Source organism: Pezoporus occidentalis, unplaced genomic scaffold, assembly GCF_034315485.1.
Source record: "Pezoporus occidentalis ecotype Australia unplaced genomic scaffold, CSIRO_AGI_Poc_V1 ctg129, whole genome shotgun sequence".
Classification (NCBI taxonomy): domain Eukaryota; kingdom Metazoa; phylum Chordata; class Aves; order Psittaciformes; family Psittacidae; genus Pezoporus; species Pezoporus occidentalis.
Window position 1 is genome coordinate 4,881,670 of NW_026913092.1, and position 12,403 is coordinate 4,894,072.

The 12,403-nt window shown below is 35.9% G+C and overlaps 1 protein-coding gene across 1 annotated transcript in view; it reads right to left on the reverse strand.

Annotated features, from left to right (window-relative positions):
* CFAP47 (cilia and flagella associated protein 47) overlaps positions 1-12,403 on the reverse strand; it is a gene marked incomplete at its 5' end in the record, with an annotated part of 281,148 nt that overhangs the window by 73,035 nt on the left and 195,710 nt on the right. The window contains 4 exons of the mRNA XM_062608026.1: positions 323-427; positions 5,472-5,583; positions 7,479-7,586; positions 9,721-9,896. Of these exons, the coding sequence (XP_062464010.1) occupies positions 323-427; positions 5,472-5,583; positions 7,479-7,586; positions 9,721-9,896 (501 nt within the window). The remainder of the gene's footprint in view (positions 1-322; positions 428-5,471; positions 5,584-7,478; positions 7,587-9,720; positions 9,897-12,403) is intronic.

A 12,403-nucleotide genomic window follows, 5' to 3' on the forward strand; every position in this document is an offset into this window, starting at 1 on the left:
GGTGGCAATGCTAAGAAGTGACACTCTTCTGCTGTTAAAAACAGCAGAATTACCAAAAAAGCAAAAATTATTCATCACTTATTCTTTCTTCTACATGATTGCATCATGTTTTAATATTGTAAATAGAAAAATTTCTGTGTAAAAAAAAAAAAAGGTTATAACAAATTATAACTTTCGTATATCTTTGCATTTGCTCTCCCATTATGTACCCACCCACTGAATTTCAACTTCACCTACAGATTGAAATCCTTACTTACTTGCCTATTAAAATATTATCTAATCTGAATTCCAGGTGTTGTGGACAGCAAACACAGTATCATACCTGTGAACAGCTGAAGGTTATTGATGCTTTGTGATTGCCTCTTCCAAGGGCAGATGGACAGAATTGCACAGGTACTTCAGTGGTGGAATGAGGAGCAACAACCACCTGTACAAACACAAGAAAGAAGCAAAGGAAAGAGTGGACAAATAAATCAATGTTTTGTTTGGTTTGGTTTGGTTTTTATCTGTTTCTCTTTTGTGCTTTGTATCAACACTGTTGATGTTTATGTGATTAATGTTTTCCACCACATGCATTCTCTCCTCACAGCAAGCACAGGATGCTAAGGCAGCAAATGTACTGCAGTAGACAATCCTAGAGGCAGTCACTGCACGTTGATTCCCCAGAAACTACAGAGCTGGTGTTACAGATTGCTCCAAGGACATGGACAGTGGCTCGTACAAATTCTGTTCAAACATGACTTTGGTGTCTGATCATATTGATGACACTAGAAGGTTATCACATTGACCTCCAGAGACAGAAATTGGCTTATAAGGGAAATACATGGCAGGTTTTAATAAAGTAGTGTTTTGCCTCTCTTCTGCTTACCTTTATCTAAACTAACATAAATGATGTTTCTAGGTTTCTCTTCATGTGAAGTATACTGCTTGAATCTCAATTGCACAGGGAAAAGTAAAGTATCTGATTACAATGGGGTCATAAAAGTTTTTAAGAACTAGATAAGCAATGAAACAATAGAATTATAAATAAATAAAAATGCCAATGCATTACAAGAATGATTCACTATGATCACTGAATACGCAATTACATGTCTGTTTTAATTAAAAAAGTACTAGGTTTTTAATATCATACATGTCTAAATAATGTTTGCATGTAAGAAGATTTATTGGAATTATGGACACTTGAGCTGTATTTTATAAAATTAATCTATTTTGCAGTTAATAAAGGTCAAAACAACACCCTGCAACAGCTGGCACCAACAAGCCCTTTTATAAAGGAAATGTCAGCCCTGGAAGAATAGGCTGCTAACAGGCACTGAACACAAGTTATTAAAACATTAATTTTTGTTTACTACATTTAATAGTTGCAAGATGCTTGACTGCACCAATAAGCCCTATGACCTCTTTCTAGCTTGGGGTTTTAATTGCCTTTGCTCTGATACAGTACTTGCCTTGGAGCTAAGGAAGGCTTGAGCTTATGGCACACCAAGGCAGGGACCTCCACCTGTAGCCCTTTCCCATCCCACCCAGAAACAGCAAGTAGAGCCATGACAATGATAGGTATGGGGGCCCAGTGCAGCATCAGGACCACTGGTGATGGCCACAGTGCTGAGAACACACTGCTGGCCCCAGAGAGTGAAGCAGGGACAGGGGTGTCCACTCCCTGCTCAGGGCAGAGGCCCCTGATGAGGCTTACGTTGCTTTTCTTCACTGCCCCATGGCATTCTCTGCCATCTCAGAGCTGGGCCTGGGCAAAGGCCACAGGTGTGCTGGTCCTTACAGTCATCTTTAGGGTGTGTCTATAGGATACCAGCATGATTATGGACTGAGATGCTAATGTGCCTTGAGCAACAGATATTCCTACTGACGGCATCAGGAGTTACACTGAGCAGAAGAGAGGACAGAGCTCAGATGTGATCAACTAATGCACAAAACTTGAAATGTTATTTTTCTCTTTTGAGGGGGAAGGTTTTAAAACAATTTATCAAAATATTGCCATAACAGTTTATTGCAGACGTTAGCTGCCTTGTCTATTACAGGGGGGTGGAACTATGTTTTTTTAACCTTTAAAAGTTTCATTTTACAGTTTCCACTGCATGATAAAAACATTTCTGGAAGGAAAAGTAGGTGGGTCTCACACACAGCATGTAGCTCACTGCTTAGGGCCCACTCCCACTTGGCTGTTAGAGCACCTGCACCTCCCATATGGGGAGCACAGCACTGCTGCATCACCCACACTTCACAATCTCATGTGTTCTGTAGGTGAGTGATACCTTGAAGGCATATTTGCCACCAGCAGTCAGCTGCCACCATCCCACACTCACCACCTTTGCAAGGCTTCTGTATTAACCAGAATAACGTACCACAAACCACCTCTACCCCCATCTGCCCCACTGCCCAGAGTTTATTTAGCTGTTCATCTAAAATGAGCCTGAACAGCTCATTTCTCTCTGAGCTCCTGGGCATGCTCAGTATCCAGAGACCTTTTTTTGAGATTCTGTACTTCATTTGCAGCCTAGTTTCTGCTTACTCTGTCCAAACAGGTCAGCCCATTTATCAAATGAAGACTCACAAATGGTGAAAGAATCTTAATGATTGCCCCCTCCCAAATACTTTTGAAGGAAATGAAAAAGCAGATGTCACAGCATAAGAAAAGATGATTAAAGTAAAACTGCAGTTTTTAAATTTTTAGTAATTTCACTAGAAGATCTACATTCTTTGGAATAATAACCCTCCAATAAAGATGAAAACTGACTGGAAATCCATTTTCAATAAGCATTACTTGGCATATTATCATTGCACAGAAAATGCACTGCCATAATGAATCTAAACAATCACTATGGAGTTATGATAATCCAGCAGACTGCCCAGTCTGAAAGCAGAAAAGTTTTATTTTTTACATTATACATCTGTTTTAAACCTTTTATGTTACACAGTATGCTCTTCTACCATGTCCAGAAAATGATTTGGTTTAAATAAAAAGATGGGTAAAAAAATATAACTTATTTTCTACTGAAAAGCAAATAACAAATTGCTTTTTAAAATAGACTTGAGAAATAGCACTAACAATATGTTTAAAGAAGGTCATACTTTGCTGCAGTCATTCAATAACATAATCTGGACGTAACCCATCCCCTTCCTTTCTTTTTACTTTATGCAAACAAGCGTCTTCTAAGATACTCGTGTAAGGAAACTGGTACCATTGCTTTTCATAAGTTATCAGAGATAACAGCTCAAATATGGAAACTGAGTCTGGAGAAGGCTGAGCAACTACACATCTTATTCCTGTTACAAATCCAACAAAGGAAGAAAGTTTTTCATGAAATTTAGAAGTTTACTTAGAAGTCTGTACTAAAAATAATTACTCATGGTCACAATAAAAATAAAGCTTCCAAACAGAGACTTTGAGATTGCACTCCTCTCTGCCAGCCCTTCTTTCTTAATTTAGTTTTCCTTAATAAAAATTGTGGTTTATAGCTAATCAGGATGGAATACAGCTCCATGAAAAAGGTTTAGGCTAGCTTATATCTGGGTTATAGTCAGGAGAATAGCAAGCTGAAGACTTACAGTGAAAGCATGTTTTTCTTTTTGGCAACATAGATGATCCCATTTGCAAGAATTTTTTATACATTTAAGTTACATCGTAAATATATATGCATATAAATATAATACACATACATGTGAAATCTGTCCATGTATTTATATAGTGGGAAAGAAATAAGCTGGGGAACATAGCATTACTGATGACCGACAATTTTCATCTGCTAAATGTTGAACACAAATCACTCCATTCTAGAGATAAAACAAGCTGTGGTTAGGAAAACACCACAAAATTCAACATTCTGATGACTGTTCTCTCGGAAACTCATACTGCCCACTATACTAATGAAAGGCAAGGGAGGAATTTTGAAGTAAATTTATGGAAGTTCACTTCAACTTCTAGAGATTTTGGCAGAATTTACAAGGATGTTGAGTTAACCCATACAGTGTAAGACTTCCTTAAGCAACCAGAAGTTCAGGAATACTTGAGCGTAATTCAACTGGACCTCAGGAAAGCCTATTATTAATGATGGCAGTACTTGAACTTGAATCATATCTATAAAAAATAATCCCTTGTGGTATTTCAGTAATGCCTTCTGTTGCAAACTCAAACTGCAACAAAATTTCACACACATGGAATAAATACAATATTCAAATTTGTTTACATTCTAAAATATTAGACAAAATTTTAGTTAATATTTAGGCAACTAATCTGTAGGAAAGATAACATTTTCTTTTATATCTGGTGAATCTGGTTTATATCATTCCTCTATTTTCCCAATACAATCTATTTTTTACCTTCTCAACTATTTTAGGATCTTATTAGAATATACCTCTCCTCTCCCTCTGACCCTTATACTAGTTTGCTCAAATAGAATCATAGAACCATTAAGTAGTTTGGGTTGGAAGGGACAAACCAGCTCCTGTGTACGTCTTTCCTGAATTATCTTCCTAATGTCTAGAAAGGTGCAATTGCCATTTATTTCCTGTCTGCAACAGGTTTCTTCATTTTCTTTTTTCACATTAAAGGTTCTATATTCGGTCCCCCTGATCTCTTGCACCACAGTTTCCATGCATCTGTCCGCTTTTTTCTCATCTCCCCACCATAAAAAGGACACATTTAAGGGCATTAATTGTTTATAACATCCAAAGAGTTCTTCATTGGACCTGTACTATTAACTAGTAATCAATTGTCAATAAAAGATATTTTTCAGAATCTTGACCATCTAGAACTCTAGCCAATCTCAATGAAAATATGAAAGCTGAGCCCATCTATATTACTCTGAGTCCTTGAAAAGACAAAAACGTTAGGCAGCAAGATGGAAGGGCTTCTGTGACGGAGAAGGAAAACATTGTCTACATATAATAGGATGAAGATTTTCTCAGTAAAATTCAATCCTAGGGTAAATATGAGTTTGGAGAATAAAATTATTAAAGGTATTTGCTTGAAGCTTGTGGCTAAATTGATAAAATTCTTATTCTTATTAGGCTCTGCAAGTTTGTTATAACTGCCATGACTAGGAGATATTCTTAAATTCTTACTAAAATTTTATCTACTTACCCTTAATATTTACCTGATTATCCTGTTGATCCTTAGAAACTTGTGAAACTTCTAGTACAGCCGGTTTGTTTACAACTTCTCCTTCTAATATTGCCTGAATATGATTTGCAACCAATGCTGCAGTCCTTCTCAAAACCATTCCACAAAGCATTTGAGGAAAATACATCTATACTTCAGCTTGCATTGTTTTTTCAAGTTTAACTGTTTTCATCCTTAAGCTAGAAAATCTCTAGAATACACACTTATAATGTCTCCAGTCCTTGAGACCATGCTGTGCATTCTGAACCCACAGTACGTTACACAATTCAATGTGTTTTGGAAAGAAGGCTCTCTTCTATCACTTAGGTGAAAGCACAGAAATCTTACTTACAGGGTGTTTTGGATCAGTCTCAACTGAAAAATTGCTAGGATTGCTGTTAACAAATTCTAGCTCCAGAGTTTCTTGGGTAGGATTAAAGAGAGGTATGTATAGACGAGAACATCTGGAAAAAATACATATATGCAATGACCATTAATTACAAAGCTTCTTCTGTCACATTTTATTATTTGTCACATTTTCTTTCTTGAAAACTGAGTACTTTTTAAAAAAATTATGCTTCATTATATAAATAATAATTTATGTATTAGTATTTTTTTTATTAGTATGGATGCACATTTAATAGCATTAATTAATATTATTAATTGTTACTAATAACAATAATAAATGGTAGCAATAACCATTCTAATACTTGGGTCAGTTGTAAGGGCAGAATTTTTCTTGGTGGACTTCAGTTGCCAGAAGGTTAAAGTTGGATAAAAGGACTTTCTAGCTCCCTCAGTATTCAAGAAGAAGAAAAACAGTTTCAGGGAGAACTGATCCTAATGTAGGTCACCAAGATGCGAAATCACTTTTCACAGTCTGCAGAAGGAGCCTAGTCTGAATGCCTTAAACTTAATGCCTAACTTTTATATGGTAGAAATGAATTCTAGTGTAACCAACACCACAGCTTCACATTTATTCCTAGGCTCCAATTTGCAGATTCATGTTTCGCCTTTTTTTCTTTACTTTCCGTAGATCAGGAAAAGCACTGGACAGAAATTAAAAGGTAATCAGATAAATGATATCTGCAACTCCTTTTTGTCTAAGCAATGGTTTACAGGAAAATCTTGTCATTAAGTGGTGCTGCAAATAGCTTCTCATTTACTGCCTCTAGGCATCCATTCTTCTCGGTAACTTTTTAACCTTGAGATCTCAAATCAAACTTAGTGTTTCACACCAGTCATTTCAATGGGGATTCCTCCCGTTTCCCTCTTTCTTCCTCTGGATGGACTCAAAATCTGTTTCATGTTGTACAATTGTTACATTATTCATTACAGTATAATGGTAAATCATTATTTTGAACACGTAGATTATGTATTTTACTGTGTCTGTCCCAGGACAAAGATTAGAGTATGCTAATCGTCTAAATGCTATGCTTTACATCTGTTGGCACTCTGTTTCACAGACTGCCCTTCTTTATTTTCTAATTAAAGAATAAACAAACACAAGATACCTTCAATAGGGAGCGCAATTTTTAGAGAATTCGTAGGACTCCCCAAAATTCCTCTATTCTGATCAAAATAATATATTATTTGTCTTTAAAAAAAGATTTATGGCTGTAAATCACATTCTCATTATAACACTAAGAGACACAGAAAAGATATTAAAGGTGAATCAGTGAAAACAGCAAATAAGAAAAGTTTGAAAAATGCGATACATATATTGGTTTTGCAGTAAGTTATCTAATGGATATTCCCTCTAGTGAAAGCTGTGGCAGGTCAACTGCCAGATTTCTCCACATATTTATCCTCAGGAAAACATTACCCAGTTAATCATAGCTAAATGAGTAAGAAAAAAGAAAATATAAAAAGCAACATTCAGAAGAGAAGGTTTTCCACTCAGGCTTTATGATCATAACTTCAGGCCCTAAAACTTGCATGAAGGGGGCTCCTTCCAGAATATAAATCCCCAGCAGCTGAGTGACAGACTTGTTTCTGCCTAATACTATCAAAGCATTGTACCAGTGAAGTCTCTACAGTAGAGTATAGAAATACCATTTCAATATTAGTTCAGAAAGAGAAAAGAAACAAAAAACTACAACAAACCTACAGAACTCTGTATTATGGATCTTTATGATTATGTTCTGCAGTATTTTCATAGTGGTTTCTATATAAAGACTTCAGATGATATCTATGTACACACTACAATTCCATTTATCCAGCTCTATCTACACATATATCCATGAAAATAATCTGCAAACTACTACAGTAAACATACAACAATATTCTGGCTTTTTGATGTAAACTCTTCCATGATCCTTTAAAACACTAAGTCCAGCATTATGAAATACATACTTACTTTCCAAGCTCACATTGTATTTCAGGTATATTAGTTGGCAACAGTTTCTCTACAGTCAACTTCAGTGCATACCAGAACTCTTCAATCATGTCTGACAGGAATATGACACTAAAAACAGATACATAAGCTTAATATAATACAACTTTTGTGCAGACGATTAAAAATGTATGTGTTAAAAATCAGTTTAACACAAGTTCTTTAATTAGTAGCCAGTTTTCCCATAACACTTCTCACTGCTACCTGAATTCAGTTATCAAAACTAATACTATTTACAAGTATTTATGCAGCAAAATCTCATCATCTTTCTTAACTTTTTAGCATTAAAGGTTGTGTGTTGTTTGTTTGCTGGTTTGTTTTGGAATTTTTTTTTTTCCATTTTAGGGGCAGTAAATACTACAACTCAAGAGCATTTCAACTACTAACTTACAAGAGTAAGCTGTAATTTTGTTTCAGTGTCACAGTATGTTCTTTCTATCTATTTTGAGCTCATAGCACACAGGAACATAATATTCACTGATTTTTATAAGGAAAATCTTTTAAAACCTACTGATGAAACTGAGGGATAGACATAAACACATTTATATGAGCATTGCAGAGGTATGCTTTAAAAGAGTATTCAATATACTGTTTTTATATACAATCAAATGTTGTCATGACTGAAAACTGCTTGCTGATAGGTGAGATATGTACAGCAGTATATTTCTGTGGTGAACATTCTAACACAGTCCTTTGCTATTGCAGATTTGCACTGTGCAAACCCATGACCCACTAAGGACCAGTTCTTTTTCTAAATGATAAATAACTACATCTGTTCCATGACTTTATGGGTCCAGACTAACAGAGCCTTTAAAGTGAGCATAAAATCAGCTTAGGAAAGACTCAACCATTTGAAAAGATACACCTGCCACAAACATTTTTATAACACTTTTTCCCAGCTGCTACCATAGTAAAGGAAACAGAGCATGGCTTCAAAAAAAAGATGATAGCCTGGATGTAATGTGGAAGTACCTCTGCCCAGCTGTAATTGTAGTATAGTACTGCATAATTGTATTCACATGTACAGGTGTGCTTTATGTCATCTTTGCATATATTCCACTATGTCCCAGCCCACCAATCAGCCGAAAAGTTTGCCCCTTATTTTATTATTTGGAAATCCTGCACTTGAAAGATACCAGAAATATTATCAGGTATAAAAAAAATGTAGGTCTCTCTTCATTTGCAGGATGCATAATTTCTACAAATTCCCACAGAAAAAAAAGTATTTACTGCAGTGGTAACAGTACTCATTTTTAGAAAACAGTATTGCTTGAAAGCTGTACTGTACAATGACACCTGGAATTATTCTGGTCTTTGGAAACATCAGTACAAGCAAATTGAACAAAACTTTGAAACACATGGATTTTGGCTTTGTAAACATTGTGTCTTTGAACAGAAGTCGTTTCTGCCCTCCATACCACCCTACCCTCTTCCCCATCCCCACATTTTTGCCAGTCAATTGATATCACTGAAAAAGAGGGAATCATTTTCCTCAATTAAATAATGATTTGCTAACCAATTAAATAATGATTTGCTAATCAAATTCCAGGAAGAGTGCACTTTTGCACTTTTCACTTACTTGCTGAACTGGTTTAGCTGAAACAAAGACAAAGATGTCATCTGTCTACATACTGCTAATTAACATACTTGCATAGTTTTGCTGGCATTCCTAATGTAATTAAAATATTGTAATTAAAAACTTCTCCATATTCATTCCCTAGATCATTGTTAATTAATGGAAGATTCTGAAGCTGAATGGATTTATGTGAAGATTGTTAAAGGGCTCTTCACCTGGCTTTAGTTAGGTTGTTACAGCTTTGCTTATACTAAGAAGAAAAAATAAAATCATGTCATTTTCTTTACAGGACTTTGAAATTCAGAAAACAAACAATTAATCTGAATTTTTCAGAGGGGCCTTCTAATCGTAAATAAATTTCTAAAACAGTGTTCACAGAATCAGTGCAAACTAGAACTAGGGGTTATTCTACTGCCTGTCAGTTGGGTTTTTGCCTTCAGAGGAAAGATGCTGTATGGGATACAATGTATTTAAAGTTGAAATTTTTTATATAAATTCCATTTATAACCTTTTTCATTTTGGGAGCTATTTTAGGACAGTATCCACATCCAGTGACTGAGGTTTCAATGAAAGTAGTTCACTTATTAGTACAAGAGCCACAACCACCAGTATGAAAGCTCTACAATCTACCTTTCATCTGAAGTGCCAACAGCGACTGGGGAAAACTGCAGTTCATACAAAAATGCTTGTCTGGGACTAAGAGTGAAAGATTTTTGTCCACAAAGTAACTGATTCTCCAGCACCACATCCAGCTTGAGAATTTTATCTGAGGGATTAGTGATGGGAATATGAATTCCAACAGTATCCTAGAGAAAAAAAAAAAAAAAAAATTAAATTATGAACACATAAAAGATCTTTCTCAAAGAAGTGTAAGATACTTAATTGTGAATTACACTTATGTGAACACATAACGCTGCATCTTTGATGTGTAAACTAACTCAAAAGAGAGAAGCTGCAGCAAGAGACATTTCAGACAATCTTCAAAGTGTAAAGTAGGTAATTCATAGAATAATAGAATAGTTAGGGTTGGAAAGGACCTTAAGATCATCTAGTTCCAAACCCCCTGCCATGAGCAGGGACATCTCACACTAAACCATATCACCCAACACTGTCCAACCTGGCTGTGATCATCGCCAGGGATGGAGCATTCACAGCTTCTCTGGGCAACCCATTCCAGTGCCTCAACACCCTAACAGGAAAGAACTTCTTCCTCATCTCCAGTCTAAACTTCCCCTGCTTAAGGTTTAACCCATTACCCCTTGTCCTATCACTATAGTCTCTAATGAATAGTCCATCCCCAGCATCCTTATAGGCCCCCTTTCAGATACTGGAAGGTTGCTAGGAGGTCTCCACGCAGCCTTCTCTTCTCCAGGCTGAACAGCCCCAACTTTCTCAGCCTGTCTTCATACAGGAGGTGCTCCAGTCCCCTGATCATCCTCGTGGCCCTTCTCTGGACTTGTTCCAACAGTTCCATGTCCTTTTTATGCTGAGGACACCAGAACTGTACACAATACTCCAAGTGAGGTCTCACAAGAGCAGAGTAAAGGGGCAGGATCACCTCTTCAACCTGCTGGTCACGTTCCTTTTGGTGCAGCCCAGGATACAAATTCCATAAATAAGGAAACAGAATTCCATTAACAAGGAAACACTCAAGTCTTCCTGGGCACTCTACATTCTAATAAGCTATTTCACCTGCCAAGATATGGCTGAGGCTTGACATAAAACACCTTACAGACAGATCTGCTGTAGTCCCAGCCAGGTAAACCCTCCCAGGCCATCTCCCAGTGGCCAAACACAGACTGCTGAAAAATTCCACTTTGCAAGCTGTCAGATGATTCAGGCTGATTTCTACAGATTCTGTTCCTCTTACATCATAATATTTGACATTAAAACAACACCACCACAACAAACATTCCTTCTCTCATGCCTTTATGCCATTTCTCTTACTACTGGTCTCCATAACTTTTTTGTTTAAAGTCTAGAACACTTCAGACAAGGACAATCTTTTTTTGACCACTAGAAAACATGGCTACTACTAAACACACACATTAAATTCCAGTTACTATAATAAAAGGAAGCCAAACGATGGCTTAATTAGATAAATATGCATACTTTACACATGGAACACCTTTAAGATGAGCGGGACCTGGGCAGAGGTGGCTCACTCTGAACAGCTCCTACAGTGCATTCTTCAGCAGCCCTCAAAACACAGTTATTTTTCAGCAGGGTTACAGTGACTCCCTTCTTTACTCTAAGGTTAAAAAAAGCATAAATCCATCCTATGTGTGCTATATGTCTAAATATCAATACACTTTATGAAATGAAATACTTTAAATGGACACACAGGAATTTATTAATGAAGGAATTCCACTGTCACAATTCAGGATGTGTACCTGCAGTTTAAAATACGTATGTTCTATTCATATATGTTCATCTACATAAAATTTGCAAAATCCAAAACCAGATCTGTACATTTATTTCTTTGTATCTATATTTATCTCCATTCTTATTTTGGTCCCTTTCTTTTGCTCTAAGCAAGCCGTTTATTTCAAAATGGAAGGTGTTTCTAACTTATGGTGATTTGGTTCTCACTGGAAAATTTTGACATATACTCCTTTGCAAAAATTCAAATTGCAATATGAAATGAGGAAAAGAAAATATCTATTAAAATTAACAACATACTAAAAACTGACCATGAAATACTTTAAAAAACCTCACACAGCTGCATCATCCTGCTTTGATCCTGCCTATGATTTCATAGATTTCTATATATTTTCATTTATAGAAAATGACTACTGGAACACACATAAAACACATGTAATATTCTATAGATGGCAAGATTACACCAACAATTTAAATCATTGAAGTGCTTTGAATCAGTAAGATGGGATTTAAATTTGGTGTAAACTATTTTAAATCAGATTAATGGTTTTTACTGGTGTAAACAAATTCCTAAATCTATCTACCATTTAATTGCTAATGGCTTCATAATAATTTTACAGGAAAATATCTACATGCTGCGTTGAAGAAATACTTTTACAGTAAAAAGGAAATATTGGACAGCTTATTTAGGAAAAAAAGAGCAACCATCAAAGAAACCTTTGTAAACTTGTACACAAAGGAGATTTTATATTGCCAACATTAGCTTAATAATTTTCCCTTGCTAGTATAAAATAAATGCCTAGGATTACGTATTTCCATGGAATTTCTCAAGAAATTTCCCAGGAATTGCTGTAGTTTTCAAAGACCTGCTACTTCACAGATGGCAGTAAGAGCAGATGCATATTTATCAACACAATGTACATATATTGTA